The sequence below is a fragment of the Triticum aestivum genome, chromosome 5A (assembly GCF_018294505.1).
Source record: "Triticum aestivum cultivar Chinese Spring chromosome 5A, IWGSC CS RefSeq v2.1, whole genome shotgun sequence".
Classification (NCBI taxonomy): domain Eukaryota; kingdom Viridiplantae; phylum Streptophyta; class Magnoliopsida; order Poales; family Poaceae; genus Triticum; species Triticum aestivum.
The window spans coordinates 212,937,520-212,961,534 of NC_057806.1; the positions used below are offsets into that span (position 1 = coordinate 212,937,520).

Genomic DNA, 24,015 nt, shown 5'->3' on the forward strand with positions numbered 1-24,015 from the left:
ACTAAGTAATTTTGATGAGATGGAATAGAACTAAATAAAAAAAAAGATGCTTGAGTATCATATCATGATACCGTAACATATTAAATGATGTGCTACTTTGTGTCATGCATGATAATAAATATAGTATTTTATGATACCAACATATTATATTTTGCATTATGAATGTAGTATCATACACTAATATCATATATGCATGATATTAATATATGATATTTTCCATTACAACCAGCCTAAATAAAAAAGAAAAAAAAAACAAAACCTGCCAGCCCCGGATCAAGAACCATGCCTCGGTCCCCTACAAAAGGACGCGCACAGCCTACGCCTCCTCCTCCCACCCATCTCAAGCCGTTTCCAATAAAAACGCGCTACCTCCATGTCCCCGCACCACACCACCTCCATCTCCATGGACACCTCCACCCTTGCCGCCGTCGCTTCCTTCGTCGCCTTCTCCACGAAGCCCCGCCTCCTCCCGCCACTCAACCCCTCTCGCACCCTTCCACGCACCCGCGGCTCCCTTGCCGTCTGTTGCTCTCACTCCCACGCCTCTCCTCCGCCCTCGCCCCTCCCGTGCACTGCGTCCGATGAGGAGGAGGTCGCTCCTCCGCGCCTCCGCCTCCGCCTACTCGCCGAGGAGTTCGGCGCTCTTCCGGACGCCGACCGCGCGCGCCGCCTGCTCGCGTACGCGGCCGCGCTCCCGCGGCTGCCCCAGGCGGACCGCGTCGCGGCCAACCGCGTCATGGGGTGCGTCGCGCAGGTCTGGCTCCTGGGCAGCTGCGACCGCTCGGGACGCATGCGGTTCGCGGCCGACTCCGACTCCGAGCTCTCGCGCGGGTACTGTTCCTGCCTCGTCTCCGCGCTCGACGGCGCGGGCCCCGAGGAGGTGCTCGACGTGGACCCCGCCGATCTCGCGCCGCTCGGTGTGGCCGCGGGGGCGCGGTCCCGGGTCAATACGTGGCACAACGTGCTCGTCGGCATGCAGAAGCGGGCGCGGGCAGCCATTGCGGCGCGCGAGGGCAGGCGTCCTGGGGAGCCGTTCCCGTCGCTCGTGATCGGCCGGGACGGCGCCGTCCGCGCGCAAGGAAGCTACGCCGAGGCCAAGGTGAGCGCTGTTTCTTTCGGCTAGCTTATTATTGCTGTTAGTCAGTTGGTTTTTCTGCATGATCTCATGGAAAAGACGTGTCCATGTCTCCACAAATTGGAAATTAGTACTCACATGTTTGACTAAGAAGTACTCCCTCCGTTCTAAAATAGATACTCAACTTTGTACTAACTTTTAATACAAAGTTAATATAAATTTGGGTCATCTATTTCAGAACGGAGGAAGTAGCTAAGAAAGCAGTGGCGGGCTTGAATATATGACGTGTAGAATCTGCCAAAGCTGGGTGCAAATTGACCTTCCTCACCATAATGGCATCGGATAATTATAAAGGTGCTTTTCTATTGGTTGTTGCGTTTCGCCTTTTTCCTTTTTCTAGAATCTGCGATGTGGTCATAGCTATGTGTATGGTCAAGAATGGAGACTTATGGCTATAATAATCGGATCGACAGTGCCTGTGTCGGCGTGACTCTTAGGCCAACTCCACCGCGCGACCCCAAACAGACGTCCGTTTTGTCCGGATTCTGTCCGTTTGGGTAGGGCGATGGGTCGTGTCCGGGTCTGTCCTGGGATGCGGTGGCCGTGCGCCCAGCACGTGGCCGCATCCTGTCCGTGTACATTTTTCTTTGCAAGTCCTTAACTTTTTTTCATCATTCATTTTTGGTACATGAAAAATACATCATCACATTTTGACTAGTAAAGCAAGACCAAAGAAAACAAGAACCACAAGAATACATTTTAGAAGATACCCAACTTCCATAACTGCTCCCTTGAGTTGGGTTAGGGCCTTCTCGATGCACTCATTGTTGATCTGTGGAGGCTCGATCTGGCATCCTCCTTTCTTCTTCAAGCCAGAAGTAGATGTTGCTTCCTCATACCTAGTCTCCTGTCTAGCCTCTAATCTAGCAACAAGTGCACTTGTCTCATTTACAGCCTCTATGCTAGCTAAAAGTGCATGAACATGTACTAAATTTCGCTCTATCAATATATCGATGTACTCTTCTTCCCAATACCAAAACTTGCATCCATGCTACACAATAAAATTTGAAGTTAGCACAACTAGTCAAATCTAGAGCACAAACGAAGCTAAAAAGAGCACATACCCCATCGTTTAAGCACTTGATGAACACCCATCCGGGATGTTTCGGCGTTGTAGACACGCGGCGCACGACCATCCTTGGGCAGTGGTCGCACTTAATGAGTGGCAACGGTGCGCCGACGAGCTTTTGGGCAAGCACCGAGCCTGGCCGACCGCCATTCGTGTATCTGCCGGTGGACCACCGACGGTGCAGATCCGAGCGGCTAGAGGAGGAGCCACTGCCTGCATGTGGCCTTGCGGCCCTGCCAGGGCCTTCCGGCGAGGTGCCCGGCCAGTCCATGGCGCGGCCCGGCCTCCCATAGCCGGGCGAGCTCAAGACCGACCGGATCCGCCCCAAATCCGGCCGGCGGGTGCGCAAACCAGGTGGCCGTGGTTGGGTAGCTCGGCGGCGCCGAGGGGAAGGGGCTGGGCGAGCGCGCGTCCGAACTGCACGGCTGCAATGGCAGCGGCGGCGGCGGCAGCGAGGGGAAGAGTGTGGAAGAGTGGAGGAGGGTGCGACCGGAGGGAGGGAGGGGGGCGGATAGAAAAAGGCCCGCCCTGTGCCACCGACGGGCGGGCCAGGGGAGGACACGCGCAGACGGCCCGCGCGTCCGCGTGGTGCCCGTTTCACCCCAAAAGCGGCGCAAACTTGGGCCGCGGATGGGTCGAAAGCGGACACAAAACGGACAAAAGTCCGTTTGCTCCCGCGCGCTGGGCCGTCCGGTTTGTCCATTTTACCCCAAACGGACAGGGCCGGACAGGACGGGGTCGCGCGGTGGAGTTGGCCTTACCTTCTACTTTGTGTGGACTTGCTTGGGCATATTCAGTATGCACCACACATATTTCTTACTTACATGCTTCGTTCTTTTCTGACAATGAAAGGGCGCCTCTTTGGAAAAAAAGATGCAAGTCTTTACTTTGCCTAAAAGAGCTGCAACAGTTAGAAGGATCAACCGTTTAGAGCATCTTCAAAAGATGATTTGTAATAGGGCAGCTGCCCAAAAAACCGTTTTAGGTCATCTCCAACAGCTGCCCTATATTAGTGCATAACCGCTCTTTAGGGCTTTTGGGGCCAAAAATGCTGCAACAACAGCTACCCTTGTTGTGTCAAATTTTTTTAGGGTGGCCCAAAAAAAGGTAATGCAGGCGCGACAGTCGCGCCGTTGCCGCAAAGCTAAAAACGAGGCGTGCGCAGCCTAACTCCCATAGTCAGAAACTTCCCGCAACCTCTCGCAGCTACAAACCCTCCTGTGCCACCGCCGCCCTTGAAAATCCGGCCGGATCAGGCCACCTCCGCACCACCCCACCGCCCGGATCCGTGGTGCCCCTCCTCCAATCGGCCGCACCGCGGCGCCGCATCACCCCATTTCACCGCCGTGGCGCCGCAACGCCCCACCGACCGAATCCCACCGCTACCGCTGTTGCGCCGTGTCGCACCATCGCATCCGTCGCCCCCTCTTCCAATCGGCAGCCATCACCGACAATGTTGCTGAAATGCGCGCGGAATAGCAAGACCAGCTTCTGCGGTGTTCGGCTGTGGTAGTCCAACCGCTACGGCGCCAAGCTACATTGTGACGTCCAGCAGCACTGGGTCGGCACCTTCGAGACGACGGAGATCGCCGCTCGTACCTACGGCATTGCTGCTTGAAGGATCAGCTGGCCGCGTTCGGAGCTCAACTTTCCGGAGATCGAGACCCAGGCGAATGCGGAGTTCATCGGTCCATCAGTGAACATTGTGTCCTGCACGGCGAAGAGGGAGACCCGCATCATCCTCGAGCAGAGGGACACCCAGGAGAGTGATTAGGCGGCGATGGCGAGGTTCGCCGCGGAAAATCCGCACCTCGTGCAGGCAGAGGAGTGGTTCTGGAAGAGGGACAATGAGCGCAAGACGGAGGATGAGGCTGGCCCCTCCAAGGTGATCAAGCTCGAGTCCGATGACGAGAGCGAGGACAATGGCGAGAGTGAGGAGTCCAGTACCTCTGAGAGGAGACCATGGCACTGGAACGCTGTCGACACACAGGCTGATGATGACGATGACGAGTAGTATGTGGGTAGGAGTACCATCTTCTAAACTATGTTTGGATGTTTAGATCGTTGCATGTTTAGAACTATGAATGTTCAGGAGTTTGTTGAAGTATGCAATGTGATCAAGTAGTTTCGATGTTGGTTTGAGAAAACAATATGTTTGAATAGTGCCTATTTTAGGGCAGCTGTTGGAGTTGGACAGTTTTTGGTGCCGAAAATATCACTTTCTGATGACCCAAATTTTACTCCAAAGCATTTTTGGTGCCCTAGGGCAACTGTTGGAGATGGCATTTGGACCCCAAAATGGTGCTCCAGCAGCTGCTCTATCCCCTAAACCGTGCTGCAATTTTTTTAGGGCAGCCACATATTTTTGGCCTCGAGTGCTGCAAATATAGAGCAGCAGCCGGCTGCCGCAGAACAAATCTCGTAGCTGCGTGCAGCCCAACCGGTCTCATGAAACTTCATCCCAGCAGCCGCTTCCCCTTACCCCGCCGCTGAATCCAGCCACCACCACCACCGCCGGATCCACCGCCCTCTCTGTCCGTCCGGCCACCGCTCCACCCCATTCGGCCGCCATCACCGTCGCGTCAACCGATTCCGGCCACCGCCGAACAGCCCCATCGCTGGATTCACCGCCGAACCGCCCCGTCGCCGGATCCACCGCCCCTGCATCTGGCCGGCCACCACACCACCGAATCTGCCGCCCCTCCACCACCACCGTCGAGGATGCCGCGCCACAACGCCGAACCCATGAGCAACACAAGCTTCCGCGGCATTGGACAACGGCCGTCCGGCCGCTACGCCGTGGAGATCTTGTGCGACAAGATGCGACACTGGCTTGGGACCTTTGAGACGCGCGCTTATGACACCGTGGCTTGGAGGTACCGCTAGCCGAAGTTCGAGCTAAACTTTGCGGAAGTCACGAGCCAGGAGGTGGCGGAGTTCCTTGCTCCCGAAATGCGGCTTGTGCCTCGCAAGCAAGAGAAGGAAGACCGCCTAGTTATGTAGCAGCGCTCTGTCCATGAGAGCAATGAGGTGGCTCTGGCGAGGTTCGCCGCGGAAAATCCACACCTTGCACAGGCGGAGTACGAGTTCTTTGCTAGTAGGGACACACAAGGCAAGAAGGCGATCAAGGAGGACGAGACTGGCACCTCAAGGGCGATCAAGGAGGACGAGGCAGACCCCTCGGTGATCAAACTCCAGTCCGATGACAACGAAGAAGAAGAGTTGGATAGTGAGACATAGTCGTTCATGGAGCTTTGGAACCGTGTCGACTGCGGGGATGATGATTAGTGTGTGCGTAGTACTGAGACGAAATATGGTGGTGAGTCTTTATGTTTAAGTTTGAACTCGTGTCGTTGTGTTTAAGTTTGAATTCATGTTTCAGTTTGAACATTTGGTAGTTCTAAAAATTTCTGTTGCCCTAAACCCACTTTTTGGTGCCCTGAAACTATTTTTGGCTGCCCTATTATACATCATCTGTTAGAGATGCTCTAATAAGGGTGCTTCCGATACTATTGGTCCAATAGTACACCTCCATTTCTTAGAAGGGCGCACGTGAGATATTTCAGATCTAGACATAAGAACATTTGTTGTTGGAGATTACAGTTTCTTTCTTTCTAAATTTACCAAAAATTCAATGATGTGAATGATCTTCCTAACGACCTGAAAGAAACCATCTATTGGAGATGTTGTTACTTTGGCAGGAAAATCCTTGCCAAAGAGGCACCGACTATCACTTTTTGATATTTATGGAATAGACCATTCATCAAGTTAAGAATAACAAACCTTAAACCTTACAATATACTTCCTCCGTCCCATAATATAAGAGCATTTTTGACACAAATACGCTCTTATATTATGGGACGGAGGGAGTAGCTGAGAGAAAAATGTGAAAGGCTAAACGTCCACTGAAAGATGCTGATATCTGCAAAGTTATTTAAGTTTTAATTTTAAATCTTAGCAAATGAAAGATAAGTTAAATGCTACATATTTTGTAGTGCAAGTTTGTTGCTGTCTCTTCATGGAGTATAAAGACATGTTGACTAGTTTTAATTATTAATTTGCAGGCGAAGTTTTTATCTCCTGACCAGTCCAAGATTTCCGAGCTTGTGAATGCCCTCAGAGAGAAACAAATTGGAATTGTGGCCCATTTCTACATGGATCCTGAGGTGCAAGGCATACTAACTGCTGCAAAGAGGCAATGGCCCCACATTCACATATCCGACTCATTGGTAATGGCAGATAGTGCTGTTCAGATGGCTGAATCAGGATGCAAATATATCGCTGTGCTAGGTGTTGACTTCATGTCAGAAAATGTCCGTGCAATACTTGATCAAGCAGGATTTACTCAGGTATTTTTATCAGTTAGTATCATTGACTTTCAGTCTTTCACTATGTATTGCGAAGTCTTGTGGTATTATATATGTTTTCATTGTGGACACAACACAGCGCAAGAGTTAGGGCATCTCCAGCCGTTGGCCCCCCAGGGGGCGCCTAAAATCGCCACCTGGGGGTGAGCCGGCACAAAAATTGGGCCTGGGGGCGAGTTGGTCCCCAGCCGCCGGCCCCAAGGCCGCCCCCAGGCACGTTTTAAAATAAAAGAAGTTCGGCGAAGTTCGGCTAAAACACGATAAATTTCGGCCAAACACGATAAATTTCGGCACATTTCGGCGAAGTTCGCGGATTTTCATTACATAGCACATATACATAAACTGATCTAAAGGAAAAACTGGCTGAAGTCGCCGCCATCGTCGTCGGCGGCCTTCTCCTCCTTGACGCGGGCGCCCCTGCTGGACCCCTGCCCGGCGTCGCCATGGCGGACTGATGGTGGCGCATCGTCGTCGTCGTCGTCGCTGTCGCAGATGACGACGACTCCGCCTTCGTCACGGCCGCGTTGACGCTCCGTGAAGCGAAGCAGGGCGGCGCGCTGGCGCTCCTTCGCCTTCTCCAGGCGCTCCTTCTCCATCGCTATGGAGTCCCTGCGCGTCCATTCCAGGGCCGCGTCGTCGTCGTCGAGCTCCGTCGTCACCGGCGCGGCCGGCTCCTTCTTCACCGGCGCGAGCCCCGGCTCCGTCTTCACCGACGCGAGCCCCGGCTCCGTCTTTGGCTTGACGAAGCGCGGAGGAGGAGCCGACGAGTAGGCGCGCCGGCCGCCCTCGTTGATGACGATGCCGGCGCTACGAGTGCGCCGGCCGAGCGGCGTCTCCGCCGCGGGCTCGGCCTTGACGCCGAGCAGGGCCGGAGTGCCGGAGGAGTGCGATGAAGATCGGGAGGAGGACCAGAACCTCCTTGGCGCCCATGGCCCGGCGCGTCGGTGCTGCGCCGGGGCGGCCGCCCTCGCCGGGTACGCCAACGGCGGGTCGTTGCCGCCCTCGAGGTACGTCAGCACGCCCTCGAGTGTGCGGCCGGGGACGCCCCACCACAGCTGGCGCCCCTTGCTGTTCTGCCGGCCGCCAACCACCGGCGCGCCGTTGATGGACGCCAAGCGCTGCTGCTTGCGGCGCTTGAAATACGCCGCCCAAGCCGCGTGGTTGTCGGCGGCATACTGGGGGAGGGAGAGTTGGGCGTCGGTGAGGGAGGCGCGCACGACCTCGACTTCCTCGGCGAAGTACTTCGGCTTCGCCACGGCGTCGGACAACGGGGGAATGGGCACTCCCCCGGCGCTGAGCCTCCACCCTGTCGGCCCGGCGCACATGTCCGGCGACGCCGGGATGTTCGCCTGGAACAGGAGCCAGGACTCCTGTTCGCGGAGCGAACGGCGGCCGAAGCCGTTGGCCGCCGCCTCGTCTCCGGGGTAGCGTTCCGCCATGGCGACGGGCTCAGGAGAGGTAGAGAGATAAGAGGGAGGGGCTGGGCGGCGGCGCTCGGGAGAGGTAGGGAGAGGGAGGAGCTGGGCGGCGGCGAGGGGCGGGGCTGGTGTGGGCACATGCGAGTGCAGGCCACCGGCTATATAGCCGCGCCGCACCCGTGTGTACGCGTGCGAGGGAGGGGAGGCGTCGGCGCGCCGTCCCGTGACGCGCCGCCCGTGAGGAATCAATGGCAAGGCTGACCGGCGGCAGCCTTGGCATTGATTCCCCGCGGGAACCGAGGCCATTGGGGGAAGACGAGGCGCCGTGTCGCTGACGCGGCGGGCCCGCGGCTGTTTCGCGCCAAAACAGTTTGCCCCGGCGCCCCCGGGCGCCCCCCAGCGCGCCGGGTTCGGCCTGGGTCCGCCGGCGCTGTTTTCGGCCCAGGCCGGCGAAAATCGGGCTCCTGGGGGCGCGACTGGGCCGTTTTTTTGGCGCCGGCGCGAAAAAATCGCCTGGGGAGGCCTTCCTGGGGGCGCGGCTGGAGATGCCCTTAAGCTCTAGGGAGTATTTATATGCACTTCGATATATCCTGTTGGTGAAATGGCGTTACATGGGACCATCATATGCCATTGTTGTTTTTTGACTGGATTCTTGACATAATTAATTTTGTTTTGTTGTTACTTTACTGCATTATAAAAACCAGTCAAGACTGGCAATTTAGAGAACTGTAACCTAACTATTAGTGGACACTATCATATTTTGAATTCCCAATGTTTTGATAACCAACAGCTGTTTATGTCTTATTTATTTGACCCCCACTCCCTCCCTCCCTCCCTCCCTCCCTCCATCTCTCTCGCTCTGTCTCTCACCCCTTCGTTTACTGATTCGTACGCAGGTTGGTGTTTATAGAATGTCCAGCGAGCAAATTGGTTGTTCCTTGGCAGATGCTGCTTCAAGTTCTGCTTATACACATTTTCTTAAGACGGCATCAAGATCTCCTCCTTCTTTACATGTCATTTATATCAATACCTCACTGGAAACAAAAGCTCATACTCATGAACTTGTTCCTACGATAACCTGTACCTCTTCCAATGTTGTTGCAACTATACTACAGGTAGTCGTTTGACTTGTATCAGTATTATATATCTTGGTGGATTTGCATTGCATTATTTTCCAGCAAGGTTTATTATATTTATCTCTTTATTATATCATTATGCTCACTTGTCCACCTACCTTGTAGGCATTTGCCGAAATACCAGATCTTAATGTCTGGTATGGTCCTGATTCCTATATGGGTGCGAACATAGCAGACCTATTTAAGAGAATGACTATCATGTCAGATGAAGAGATTACAGAGATACATCCAGATCACAACAGGAAAACTATAAGTTCATTATTACAACGTCTTCATTACTATCAGGTTTGTCTGATTCTGTACCTTTTTCTGTGCTAAATTAGACAGTCTATTCTCACTTTCTTGCATGCATTTTATGCAGTTAAACTGAACATTAGAGTATGGTACTCATGCCTGCACATTGTATGACTAGCCAAAAATCCAGTGCAACTGCATTTTTTTATTAGTTATAAGCAGAAAGTGAGAGTTGCCCAGTTAACTAGCAGAAAATTGGACGAAAACCTTTACAAACCCGCCCACATGCCCATGACTTGTCACGTCATCTGCACCGCGTGCTCAACAGCAGCCAGCAGACCCGCAGCAGCCCTTCCCCGTTTCACCTGAAGGTTCCACCACGTGGATACGGGAGCCGGCCACCCAACCACATGCCCGAAACGTCAGCCCGCATTTCAATCGAAAATTGAACGAACCGGACGAATTTCGTGCAAACCGGACCTAATTCATGCAAAGTTTGACATACTACATTAAAACCGGATGATTTTGACAAGTTAAACTAAAATACAACATCAACACAAAGCCTTTAGTCCCAAACAAGTTGGGGTAGGCTAGAGGTGAAACCCATAAGATCTCACGGTCAACTCATGGCTCTGGCACATGGATAGCAAGCTTCCACGCACCCTTGTCCATAGCTAGTTCTTTGGTGATACTCCAATCCTTCAGGTCTCTCTTAACGGACTCCTCCCGGTCTACCCCGACCTCTCTTAACATTCTCCGCATGCTTTAGTCGTCCGTTGTGCACTGGAGCTTCCGGAGGCCTGCGCTGAATATGCCCAAACCATCTCAGACGATGTTGGACAAGCTTCTCTTCAATTGGTGCTACCCCAACTCTATCTCGTGTATCATCATTCCGGACTCGATCCTTTCTCGTGTGGCCACACATCCATCTCAACATACGCATCTCCGCCACACCTAACTGTTGAACATGTCGCCTTTTAGTCGGCCAACACTCAACACCATACAACATTGCGGGTCGAACCGCCGTCCTGTAGAACTTGCCTTTTAGCTTTTGTGGCACTCTCTTGTCACAGAGAATGCTAGAAGCTTGCCACTACTTCATCCATCCGGCTTTGATTCGATGGTTCACATCTTCATCAATACCCCCATCCTCCTGTAGCATTGACCCCAGATATCAAAAGGTGTCCTTCTGAGGTACCACCTGCCCATCAAGGCTAACCTCCTCCTCCTCACACCTAGTAGTACTGAAACCGCACATCATGTACTCGGTTTTAGTTCTACTAAGCATAAACCCTTTCGATTCCAAGGTTTGTCTCAATAACTCTAACTTCCTATTTACCCCCGTCCGACTATCGTCAACTAGCACCACATCATCCGCAAAGAGCATACACCATGGGATATCTCCTTGTATATCCCTTGTGACCTCATCCATCACCAAGGCAAAAAGATAAGGGCTCAAAGCTGACCCCTGATGCAGTCCTATCTTAATCGGGAAGTCGTCAGTGTCGACATCACTTGTTCGAACACTTGTCACAACATTATCGTACATGTCCTTGATGAGGGTAATGTACTTTGCTGGGACTTTGTGTTTCATCAAGGCCCACCACATGACATTCCACGGTATCTTATCATAGGCCTTTCCAAGTCAATGAACACTATATGCAAGTCCTTCTTTTGCTCCCTGTATCTCTCCATAAGTGGTCGTACCAAGAAAATGGCTTCCATGGTCGACCTCCCAGGCATGAAAGCAAATTGATTTTTGGTCATGCTTGTCATTCTTCTTAAGCGGTGCTCAATGACTCTCTCCCATAACTTCATTGTATGGCTCATCATCTTAATTCCACGGCATCCAAAACTTAAACTAAAATCTCACTCATAAGCATGGCCTCCCGCCGGCGGGATCTCCGTAGTCCGCTCCGTCGACGTCGCCGCTTCCGTCAGAGTCGTCTTCCTTCCGCGGACATATGAGGCACTGCATTGGATGGCAAAAATGGCCTGGACACCGTGGTCCGGAATTTGTGGGGGATTTGCGGCACGGCGTTGAGATGTCCTAACCCAACGCTCAAACTGTATGCATTAGTTGGACTACCACCCAGTACGCTGCCCCCACCTCTGCAGCTTTTTCCTGCCGAACGGACTGCAAAAAATCAGCAAAATGCTTTCACCTTTTTCTCCTTTCCTACCCGGCATGAATCACAAGTTAAAGGCTTGTGGCTAAGATAACTAATTCTTCAGTAAGCTATGATAGCAACAATTCTGCACACACACAAATATAGGACAAATGTTTCCTACTACCGGGTGTAGTTACTCCCATTTTTGTTTTGTACGTTTTAGGTAGTATCCATCATACCGGAGTGTATGTATGCGTAGTATGTAGTATGTAAGAATTTTTAGGTAGTATATAACTATATATACTATTTTTTAGGTAGTATGTATTATATTTTGATGATACTCCTTTTTATGTACAAATATGTACGTATTTCACAAATATGATAAAAACATGGGCTCACATCCAATTTTTTCACATAACTCGCTTTGGAGTATCTTAGATATAGTATATGAACATACTAAAAATGATAAAGTAATATATATACTACCACATGGTAGTATATGAGACATGGGTGTGACTACACCCGGTAGTAGGATGTATTTTCCCTATATATATATATGTAAAATGTTTGGGGCACCTAGGTGCCTGGGCACCTTGATCGGGTCCAACCCGTCAGTGCAGTTTCTTGAAATTCTGATTTGTTTCCTAGTATTTGCATGCAAGACTTTCCATGTATGAGAAATTCCCTGAATTAGTACATCTCCTTTTATTGCTTTCCTTCTCTCATACATTTTCATGCAGAAGTTGTACACTACGTATTTGTGACTATACACTGAAATTGATTCGGTACCATGCTCTCATATTTGCGTAGACATACATCCCGAAAAAAAGTTAGGTATCATACACGCTTTGTGACTACATATAATACCTATGTATCATTGGGTATGTACTCATAATTCTCACGTGAGGGTATGCACTTGTAGATAAATATGATGAGCATGCACATACCTAAAAGTATATTGAGTACTCTCAATTTTTCATATCCGTAATTGTATTGGATACTACCAATTTCATATCATTTGGCGAGTATATACCCGTATTATTGGGGTATGTACTCATATATTTCACGCCGAGGTATAATACCTACATATTATTGGGGTATGTACTCATATATTTGGTATAATACCTACATATTTTTGGAGTATGTAGTCATATAATAGCAATTAGGTATTATTCGGGTATGTACTTATATATTTCACGCCGAGGTATGTAGCGAAATATGCAAAAACAATTAGGTATAATACCTATGTATCATTGGGGTATGTAGTCATATATTTTACGCCAGGGTATGTAGTTGTACAGAATAGGTATATAGTTGTAGAGAAATATTGGGGTATGTACGCATATAATTCAATTTCGCATACCCACTTATTTTTGGACTATGTACTTGAAAACAATTAGGTATAATACCTACGTATTATTGGCGTATATATTAATATATTTCACGCCTGGGTATGTAGATTTAGGGGAATATGGAAAAACAATTAGGTATAATATCTCTATTATTGAGGTATGAACTCGTATATTTCACACCGGGAACGTAGCTGTAGAGAAATGTTGGGATATATACATACAGAAAAATCTAATGAGTATATACTCACATAAAAATCCCTGCATATGAAGTGCTAAAAGTTATTACTATATTTTACATGGCAATAGTATGGAAGCTTTTCTATTACTAGTAAATGAGCACGTGCAATGCACGTTGATATTAGGGAGAAAATCAACTTCGCGTTGATATTAGGTAGGATATCAGTTACGTGTTAATTATGAGATTAATATAGATGTTGATATTTGGTATGCCATCAATTGCACACTCAACATGTTGAGAGCTCACCATTGAAGCAATGTCGGTCGTTGGACTGGCATGGTTTGATGGCCGAGATTAATTGGATCTGCCCCTTTGGGTCTTTTTATATTGGTATAGACTTGATCTCACTAATGTACAATTGTGACGCACATTAAATAATCAGATTTCTCTTTCCATATAAGGTACGCCATGCAAACATCTATGGAAGGTAATCTATTGACATAATTGACACGCATCAAAACCATGCAAACAAGTATCGAAAGTTTTTTTCCGACAAAGATATAAATTAAAATATGAGCTCATTTGTTAACAGATCAAATCCAATAACCCATATTCCCATCATCACAACACAATCACGATGCAATCGAACGACATCTAGGCAAGGTGCCTGGGTACCTAGGTGCCCCAAACAGGGTGCAGAATAAGTTATTCTTCACCCAAGGTAATCTTACGATCATTTCATAAATAAATTACATTTGAAATACAAATAGTTACATTCATATTGATTCACTACGTAAAATTTGGCATAAGAAAAAAAATAGGTCATAAGACCAGAAAAATTGCTTTTTATGTTTTTACATTTGTAATTATGGGGCGGGATTGACTATTCGTCACCCTGGGTGAGGAATAATTATTCTTCACCCCCCTCTGATTTAACATCAATACACCGTAATTTTACATTTCGTAAATTTTGTCTTATTTTAGACCTAAAAAGAGAACGTAAGAGAATATATAATCACCGTAAAAATTATTTTATGTTACGTAAAATTACAAACGTAAAAACATAGTGTAAAATACACATAAAATGCTATATTTTTTGTCTTATGACCTATATATTTGTCTTCTTATGCCAAATTTTACATAGGGAATCACTATGAATGTAACTATTTGTATTCCAAATTTAATTTATTTAAAAAACGATTGTAAGATTACCTCGGGTGAAGAATAACTTATTCTGCACCCTGTGTGATGAATAGTAACACTACATAGGTGTGGCGACACGCCGCACTGTTGCTTGCCGGCCGTGACCTGTGAAGGAGGCGAGCTGGGAAACTGGCTACTGCCGCCTGCTAGGCCCCAACCGCAACCCTTCACGCTTGCTCGACGCCTAGCCCATGGCCGCCGTCGGCCATCTCGTCGCCCACCACGTCCTGGCCTGACTAGCCGCTGCCACGGTAAGAAACAAAGAGCAAAGCGTGGAGGTTTCGCTAGGGTTGTTGCATGTGCTGGAGTGCGTCTCGGGTCGCTGGCTGGCTTCATGCGGTATGGGGCGATTGGTTCAGTAGTTCAAGGCCTCATGGGCCTGCGTCTGTGTGGCCCATTCCACCGAACGGTGACTTTATCAGCGATACAATGAGTCAACGAGCATACCCGATAGCACATTATGCGTAGGTATACTATATTATTTTTGCACCGCATCAAGGTATGGCGGCTGCCACCTCTCGCCCACCGGGGTGCTCACACACATCATAACATCGTACTTCTAATTCTGCAGTTTTTGCATGTATGACATTGTTTGCATATATATATGTGCAGAATGGTAACTGTATTGTGCATGATATGTTTGGCCATGAAGTTGTGGAGAAAATAAAGGAGGAATACTGTGATGCATTTCTAACTGCACACTTTGAAGTCCCAGGAGAAATGTTCTCTTTGTCAATGGAAGCAAAGACGAGGGGAATGGGAGTAGTTGGATCCACTCAGAATATCTTAGATTTCATTAAATACCATTTGAAGCAAGCTCTGGATCGGAATGTTGATGATCATCTTCAGTTTGTATTGGGAACAGAATCAGGAATGATCACTTCGATTGTTGCTGCTGTCCGGCAATTATTTGACTCCTATGAATCTTCCAAAGAAGGTGCTAGCATTGAAGTAGAAATTGTGTTCCCTGTTTCGTCAGACGCAATTTCTAAGACATCTATTGATGATTCCCATCATTTCGGCTCTTCAGTAGCGAATGATTTAGAACAGATTAATATTGTGCCTGGTGTGTTTTCTGGTGAAGGGTGCTCTATCCATGGTGGCTGTGCATCATGCCCTTACATGAAGGTCTGGCTTCTCCCTTTTCTTTTACTGATAATGTGCGATTTGACATTCAATGAGTTCAACATAATATCAATAAATTTATTTTGTCATAGTCATAAATTCATTTTGCTCTCTATATTAATGTTTCGCCCTCTTTTGGATTATGTTCATCTGGAACTCCTCAAGTATTCATACGAGCAGGTTCGATGTCGACTGTTGTTTGTTTTGGTAATGTAGCAGTTGTTCAGTTGCTCTGATCTTGTAAAATGTGTGATCTTCTCTGGCAGTTAATGTACAATGTGTTTCCTGGTATCACCCTGAATTTCCGATGATTAATTGTGGGCTCATGATATAAATGTTCCATTGTTCGCAGATGAATTCTCTTGAGTCGCTACTTAAAATCTGCCAGCAGCTTCCTGGTGAAGACAACAGTTTATCTGTTTATCAGGCTAGTCGATTGAATGCTAAGACTTCCCTTGGGAAATTGGTTGCGGAGGTTGGGTGTGAGCCAATTTTGCATATGAGGCATTTCCAGGTCTGCTGTCCTATTACTCTTTAGCTTTAATTCATGGTGTACATCACACTACATCTTACATAGCACCTTACTGATTCACTTGCTTGATTCTGTTAGTAGCAAGAGCAGAGGAAAAAATCAAGTGAGTGTGTGTGTGTGTGCGCATTCTAACTATTCTACAACCTGCCGGATCCTATTCTGCGACCCTTCCTAACTGCCGGTGCCGGAAACAAAAAAAGCTAACTGCACGTTCTTTTATAACAACTGCCCTCGGGCTTTTTTCTGCACTGAGTTTGGCCGAAAATTTTAGACCGTTTATTGGAACGATGAAAGTGATAGTTTGTTGGAAAGCTGTTGATAAGGCGATTTCATGTTGAACATTTTCCAAAAACCTACAGGTTTAAGGTCAGTTTCTAAAAGTATTTTCTATGAAATTTCAACCGTTTGTCGAGTGATGCAAATGATACATCGTTGTAATGCCCGAACTGTTACGGGAAGATGCTAACTACCCTACTGAAAAACAGCGGACGGCCCTGGATGAAGGAGCAAACTGCCGAACGGCCACGACCGTGTAAATAAAAACACATCTCGGCTACTTGAAAATCTTAACTTTCTGCATGTTTTTGTCTACATGAAAATAAAACACATCTCGCCTACTTGGAAATATAAAGTCAACTGCTATAGCACGCAAATGCATAATTGCTGGAAACCAGGAAGTGGAACTGATCATACCTAACGAGTGAACTACCCGAGGTCACATTGTGAAACTTCCAAGCTGGCATTTTTATCTCAGATTTATTTCTATATTGAACTTCCTTTTTTTTAATCCAACTTCTTTTTACATGCTAACTTCTGAATTTGGATGAGTTAACTTCCACGGCTCTTTGCATAGCAAACTGTCTGAGTGTTCAGTAGCGGATTGTTGCTTTTTTTGCCTGAGTGAACAGCTGCATTTTTTTCTCACCAACTTTTTCCCTTTTTACACAGCGAACTGCTACATAACAGAAAAGCTAACTCCCATTTTGTAAGTGAAAGTTTTTTCAGAAGCAAACTGCTCTACTTTTTGTAGATCGAACTGCTGCGGCTACAGTCACGACTACTACATCACAGAAAGCTAACTCCCTTTTTTCTATAGTGAGAGTGTATCCTTTATTTTATTAAAGCAAACTGCTCTACAATCACGGAAATTACAGCCGCAATGATGGGTCATCATAACTAACTGGTTTTTCTAACAAAACCTAACTGCGTCTAAAATAATTGAATTACTGGCCACCATCCCAGGCCACTGCCTGCGTTAGGGGCGGCGGATGCAGAGCCATGGATGTCTCGCCGGGGTCATGCTTGATTGGGGCTTGAAGCTGGCTAATCGTAGAGGCTCCCTGACCTACCTGAATCAAATCGAGGGGCGATGTAAAGACGTGGTCTACGATGGTTGTGCTTAGTCGACAGCTGAACCAACTACGCTAAGTGGCTATAGTCGTCAATCAGAAGGAAGTAGCGCCTCCTGCATAGCGTTGGCTGTGAGATTGGCCCACAAAGGTCGTCGTGAATGAGCTACAGGGGCTCTGTTGCCGGGGACTTGGCCTGCTGGGGGAGTGCGGTACGCCGCCGCAGATGATCAGGCAGAATGCAAGCACATGGAACACATGAGAATTTTGTGCTGCGTACTGCTTGCAGGTTTTCTTCTTGTCCCTTCTAATTATCCAAAAGGAAAGACGATTGTGCTGATCGTGTTCCGCACCCGATTCTTCCGTGCCATCCCACTGACTCGGGCTTGGGTTCAGCTCGTTCGTGTGGGGCGTAGCTCCCACATGTATGTCTCACGCGCCAAGTGAGAACAGCTAAAAATGGGAAGTGAAACAGTACACAAACTAAGTCCTAACTAGACTAGCTAACGTGCCAGGATTAACCAACAAAAATTACCTGAGAAGCATGTCCTTCAACAAACGCATATAAATGACAAAATTGGTCCTCTGGCTGAGTGGTGGTACAACCCAAGCTTTGACGCCACCCTCAAAACGGTTCACTTTCAAGCATTGTATGGCAGACCACCACCCCTAATTGCAGAGATGTCACTTCTACATGAACATGAAACAATCCTTCTACTGACAGAGAATATACTGAAGTGATGTTCAGTTTGGGAATCTTCTTCAAGCTCTGGCAAGACTGGAAAAGCATCCTAACAAGCATAGGAAAGAAAGAACACTGCAAATGGCTGACATGGTTTACCTCAAACTTCAACCTTACGGGCACAAATTCCTAAGAGCATCTCTAACAGACCCCTCGAAAGTCAAGTTTGAGTATGTTGAAGTGTATATGTGGATTGCCTAGCCCTTTCCATCAGTTCGGACTTTTGGCTGCGTTGGCTAGGGCATGAAGCTTAACATGGTATCAGGACCTAAGGTCTTTAGTTCAAGTCCTGGCCTTTGCAATTTATTCAGAAATTGTTGCTGCCCCCTCTGTGTCCATGTATATTCCTCTTGAGCCATACCTCTGAGTGTGACGACCGATCGATGAAATCGTCGCCACAGGAAGGGGATCGGAGTGGGGGATGAGGAAGAACAGAGAGTAGGTGAGGTTGGAGAAGGAGATGAGAATAATTCAGACTTTTCCTTCGCTGCCTTGTCCAACAGAGGACGGTTCCATAAGTACAGGCACACACACACGACGGACGGCTTGGCCACATGCGGCCCAAGCCAGACCCAGTGGGCTCAGCCCACAACTCTCCTGTGCTACTCCTTCTCCTTGCTAGTCCACCGCTACATCGTAGCAGGTGTGACAATTTCCCCCCCTTGAGCGAGAGCGTCTTGAGCCCAGCATGGAGCGTTGGGGTAGCGATGACGTAGGACGGTGTAGTCTTCCCATGTTGCCGAATCTGGAGAGAGCGAGGACCACTGAATAGAGACCTGCACGACTGAGGTGTTACCTTTCTTGACTATGCGGCGATCCAGTATCAACTCGGGTTGTAGTGGTGCAGCAGTCAGGTCGGGCGGACGAGGCAATTCGGAGAAGACCGGAGAGTAGTCAGGTGTGAATGGCTTCAACTGTTATACATGGAAGACCGGATGAATGTGGCTGTTTGATGGTAACTGCAGTTTGTAAGCCATAGAACCGATCCGTTGCTCGACGGTGAATGGTCCGAAGAACTTGAATGCTAATTTGGGGCAGGGACGGTTGGCCACAGTAGATTGAGCATAAGGTTGCAGCTTCAGAAGAACTTGTTCACCCACTTGGAAAGAGCGATCTGTCCTGTGGCGATCAGCCTTTTGCTTGTATCTGTTTTGAGCCCGGGCCAGCTGAACACGGAGTTGTTCATTATGTGTAGCCCAATCCAAATCTGCATCAGTATCCTGTGGTATCGTGCGGGCCAGTGTGGGCAGTCCTCCCAAGTTGGGCTCCTGGCCATATAGCGCTTGGAAGGGTGAAGTGTTCAGCGAGGAGTGATGGGTGGTATTGTACCAGAACTCTGCAGTAGGTAACCATTGTCGCCATTTCTTTGGCTGGTCGTGTACGGCGCACCGAAGATACATCTCGAGACATTGGTTGACTCGTTCACTCTGACCATCCGTCTGCGGGTGATATGCTGTGGAATAGCTGAGTTTTGTTCCTGCTGCCTCCAGAAGAGCTCGCCACATTGCACTGGTGAAAACCGGGTCGCGATCCGATACGATCGAGTGGGGTACTCCATGCAACTTGATAATGTTATCCCAAAATGCTCGAGCCACTGTTGTTGCTGTGAATGGATGGCGAAGAGGAACAAAGTGGGCATATTTGGTGAAGCGGTCGACCACCACCATAATCACCTCGTAGCCCTCGGACACTGGCAATCCTTCGACGAAATCCATAGTGAGGTCCCGCCACGGTTCTGATGGAATTGGGAGTGGCTGTAGTAGTCCAGGTGTTTTCAGATGTTCATGCTTGGCCTGCTGACAGATAGAACACTGACGAACATAGTCTTCCACTGCTTGTTTCAGACCCCGCCAAGCGAACAGTTTCTTGACACGTTGATAAGTTGCTGTCACTCCCGAATGTCCCCCAACTGCACTTGCATGGAATGCGTTGATCAATTTGGTCTGTAGGGCTGTGTTGGCGCCAATCCAGATCCTGTTCTGGAAGCGAATGGTGCCTTGGCGTAATTCGTAACCTTGATCATCCGGGCTGCACAGAGCGAGTTGTTGCAGCAAATCTTGACTGTCCGTGTCAGTTTCATAGGAGTTGCTTACTTCCTGGAGCCATTGGGGCTGACAGATGGAGAGGGCATCCAGAGAGAGCAGGTGACCGACGCGGGATAGTGCATCAGCTGCGCCATTGTCCGTGCCGCGGCGGTACTTGAAAGAAAATTGGAGACCCACCATCTTAGACATGGCCTTGCGCTGCAACTCTGTTTCCAATTGTTGATCGCCGAGATGGCAGAGGCTTTTATGATCCGTGACAATGACGAACGGGGCGCGCTGGAGGTAAGTGCGCCACTTGTCCACGGCCATGATCACCGCGAGGAACTCCTTCTCGTAGATCGACAGACGCTGATTGCGTATGCCCAGAGCCTTGCTGAGGTAGGCGATTGGGTGGCTGTCTTGCACCAGGACTGCGCCCACCCCTGTGTCACACGCGTCTGTCTCGATAGAGAACGGGCGTGAGAAATCAGGCAACGCCAGGACATGCGTGCTTACCATGGCATCCTTGAGCAGATCGAACGCTGCTTGTGCTTGTGCCGACCAGGCGAAGCCTTTCTTGGTGAGGAGCTGAGTGAGGGGCTTGGCGATAATCCCATAAGGCGGCACGAATTTGCGGTAATAGCCGGTGAGGCCCAGAAACCCGCGCAATTCTGTGGCATTTGTCGGTGTGGGCCACGCGCGCATGGCACTGGTCTTGCTCGCATCCGTGGCCACGCCCTCTTTGGAGATTACATGGCCCAAATACTCGACTTGGGGTTGCGCGAACGAACACTTGGAAAGCTTGGCATATAGCTGATGCTCACGGAGGATGGAGAAGACTGTGCGTAGATGAGCTTCATGCTCCTGCAAGGTGTGACTGAAGACGAGAATGTCATCAAGAAAAGTGATCACAAACTTACGATTTGGCCCGGCGAACGCCGAGTTCATCACACATTGGAATGTGGGCGGGCCGTTGGTGACGCCGAAGGGCATGACGCGGAACTCAAAATGACCATGATGGGTCTTGAAGGCCGTCTTTTCCTCATCGCCCGCACGCATGCGAATCTGATGGTACCCCGCTCGCAAGTCAATTTTGGAGAAGAAGGCGGCACCAGAGAGTTCATCCAAGAGTTCGTCGATGACAGGAAGAGGAAACTTGTTCTTGATTGTGACGGTATTGAGACGTCGATAGTCCATACAGAAACGCCATGTTCCGTCCTTCTTCTTGACCAGGAGCACCGGGGCTGCGAAGGGGCTCATGCTGTGTGTAATGATGCCCGTGCGAAGCATTTCTTCCACTTGACGTTCAATCTCGTCTTTCTGTAACGGAGAGTACCGGTAGGGTCGACAGTTGACAGGTGCTGCACCTGGCTCCAGATTAATGGCGTGATCGTACTGTCGATGGGGAGGAAGTTGGGTTGGTTCCTCGAAGATGTCACTGAATTCCGTCAGGATGCGCTGAATGGTAGGCGGAGTAGGCGTGTCAGAGTCGGATGTCGTCTCAGATGTTAGCTGAATCTCCACTAAAGCTGCCCCCCATATGTCGTTAGCGTCATGCATTTGCCATAAGGTTGCAGCATCTAGGGCTGTGAGTTGATGTTGATCACCAGTGCGCACACCTGTCAGCTTAATTGTTTCTCCCCGACGATCAAATTGCATGGTCTTCAGGTTCCAGTCACACTGCATTGGGCTGTGCTGTCCCAGCCAATCCACACCGAGCACTGCATCATAGCCTCCTAAATCGAGGACGCGCATGTCTGTGGCAAAGGTATGTCTGTGGGAGGTCCAGGCTAGCTGAGGCACCATAGCCGTGCAGTTCAGGCTCTGTCCGTTGGCGACTCGAACCTTGATTGCTGGAATATCTGTTGTTGGAGCTTTGATGCGCTGAGCAAATGTGGAGTTCACAAAACTGTGCGTACTGGCGGAGTCGACGAGCAGCAACATAGTTTGATCACCCACTGTGGCACGCAGTCGAATAGTTTCTGGTGCTTCGGTGCCCTCCACGGCGTGAGCTGATAGGAGACAACAAGTAGCATCGGTGGTTGCAGGTTCATCCAATAGTTCCAGGGCATGCACTGCATCATCAGAGAGTACTTCTCCAAAATTGCCCACTTCAATCGTCAGTAGCTGAGCAGAGCGTTTGCATTGATGATCACGGGAGTATTTGTCCCCGCAACGGAAGCAGAGGCCGTGTTGGCGTCTGTAATCCCGCAACTGCCGCTCACGCCCGAAGTCGTCCGCGGCTGGCTTTGGTGCTAGGGCGATCCGCGGTGCTGGAGCGGTCGGAGAGGGCGCTGATGGTGCAGGAGGTGGCCGTCCTAGTGGTGGTACTATGCCCGACAATGGTGGTGGTCTGCCTGCAGATGGCGGTCTGAATCTGGAACGCTGAAGTTCCAATTCCTCTTCCTGAATCCTGGCAAACACTGTCGCCCTGGTGATGCTGGTGGGTGCCTGAATACGCACGGCGGCGCGCAGGTCATCCTTCAGGCCAAGCAAGAATTGGGTGACGAAAAATTTGGAGCTCAGGGTCGAGTCGAGGGCAATCAGATTATACATGTGAACCTCAAACTGTTGTCTGTATTCAACCACTGTTCCTGTCTGACGGAGCTGAAGAAGATTGTGCATCGTTGACTCGAATTCCTCTGGGCCAAACTCCTCCACCACTGCACGCCGGAACATCTCCCAAGTAATATCTGAATGTGTCTGACGGAAGGCTCTAAGCCACAGTGCTGCGTGCCCTTCGACATAGAGCGCCGCCGTCGCGACCCAGTTGTGCGGCAGCACCCTATACAGCTCGAAGTATGCTAGGCAGCGATCCAGCCAGACGCGGGGCGCATCACCATCGAAGCGGGGGAAGTGGTGTTTGGGTGGCCGGACTGAGTACTCATCCCGCGGCGTCGGTGTGCTGGGCAGCTGCAAGTTGAACTGCGCATCTGGCCTCGTGAGCAGGGGAGGCCCTTCGTTGGCGAGCCGGGCGATGGCTGCCGTGCTCCCAAAAGCCTGCGGAATAGGCAGGGCACTCGGAGGAGGTGCGGTGCGCTGGGCAGGTGGAGCTGGAGGGGGCACAGGCTGCTGGATGCTGTTGGTGGCCGCCGGCGTGCGGGAACCTGCCGCGGAGGGGTCGTCCACCTGCGACGCCAATGCCATGGCGGAGGAAGCCGTCGGAGAAGTCGCCTTGCGCACGTCATCCACGTCGGCCTGCGTGAGCCCGATCTGCTTGGATAGGCTCTGCAGCTCGGTGGAGACGTGCGTGTTGAACGTGGCCTGTGCCTCCGCGCGTTTGGTCGCCAGAGCTTGCTCTTCATCGAATCTGGACAAGAGCTTCTCCATCAGGGCGGTGAGGTTTGCTGTTTGTTCCCCCATGGCAGTGAGGAGTTGCCGGGTCTGGACGGAAGGCTTGGACGGCGCCGTGGTACCCGCCCCGAACAGATCGAACCCCGCTGTGGATTTTGTGGGATCTCACCGGAGTGAATTCCCACCGACAGCGGTGGATGTTACCGATCAGTCAAAGGAGTTGAGGATGCCGCGGCGCAAAATTTTTTGGGGGAAATTGTTGGCTCTGATTACCAATTGTGACGACCGATCGATGAAATCGTCGCCACAGGAAGGGGATCGGAGTGGGGGATGAGGAAGAACAGAGAGTAGGTGAGGTTGGAGAAGGAGATGAGAATAATTCAGACTTTTCCTTCGCTGCCTTGTCCAACAGAGGACGGTTCCATAAGTACAGGCACACACACACGACGGACGGCTTGGCCACATGCGGCCCAAGCCAGACCCAGTGGGCTCAGCCCACAACTCTCCTGTGCTACTCCTTCTCCTTGCTAGTCCACCGCTACATCGTAGCAGGTGTGACGCTGAGCTTATTCACGTGTTGACTTCCCGCATCACATGCGAGGGGGGGGGGGTGTTGAAGTGTATGTGGATTGCCTAGCCCTTTCCATCAGTTCAGACTTTTGGTTGCATTGGCTAGTGCATGAAACTTATCAGAGTATTTGTTTTTATTTTAGGAAATTAAGCAGCAGCTAGCAGATGCCTCAAAA

General features: G+C 49.8%; 1 protein-coding gene across 2 annotated transcripts in view; it reads left to right on the forward strand.

Moving 5' to 3' along the window:
- Window positions 1-326: 326 nt before the first annotated feature.
- The window catches only part of LOC123102809 (quinolinate synthase, chloroplastic), a 27,324-nt gene continuing 3,635 nt past the window's right edge, over window positions 327-24,015 (forward strand). For both annotated transcript variants that reach the window (XM_044524239.1, XM_044524240.1), the window contains exons 1-6: window positions 327-1,099; window positions 6,269-6,553; window positions 8,886-9,104; window positions 9,231-9,410; window positions 14,816-15,331; window positions 15,681-15,842. In XM_044524239.1, coding sequence (XP_044380174.1) covers window positions 374-1,099; window positions 6,269-6,553; window positions 8,886-9,104; window positions 9,231-9,410; window positions 14,816-15,331; window positions 15,681-15,842 — 2,088 coding nt within the window. In that variant the 5' untranslated portion in view covers window positions 327-373. The remainder of the gene's footprint in view (window positions 1,100-6,268; window positions 6,554-8,885; window positions 9,105-9,230; window positions 9,411-14,815; window positions 15,332-15,680; window positions 15,843-24,015) is intronic.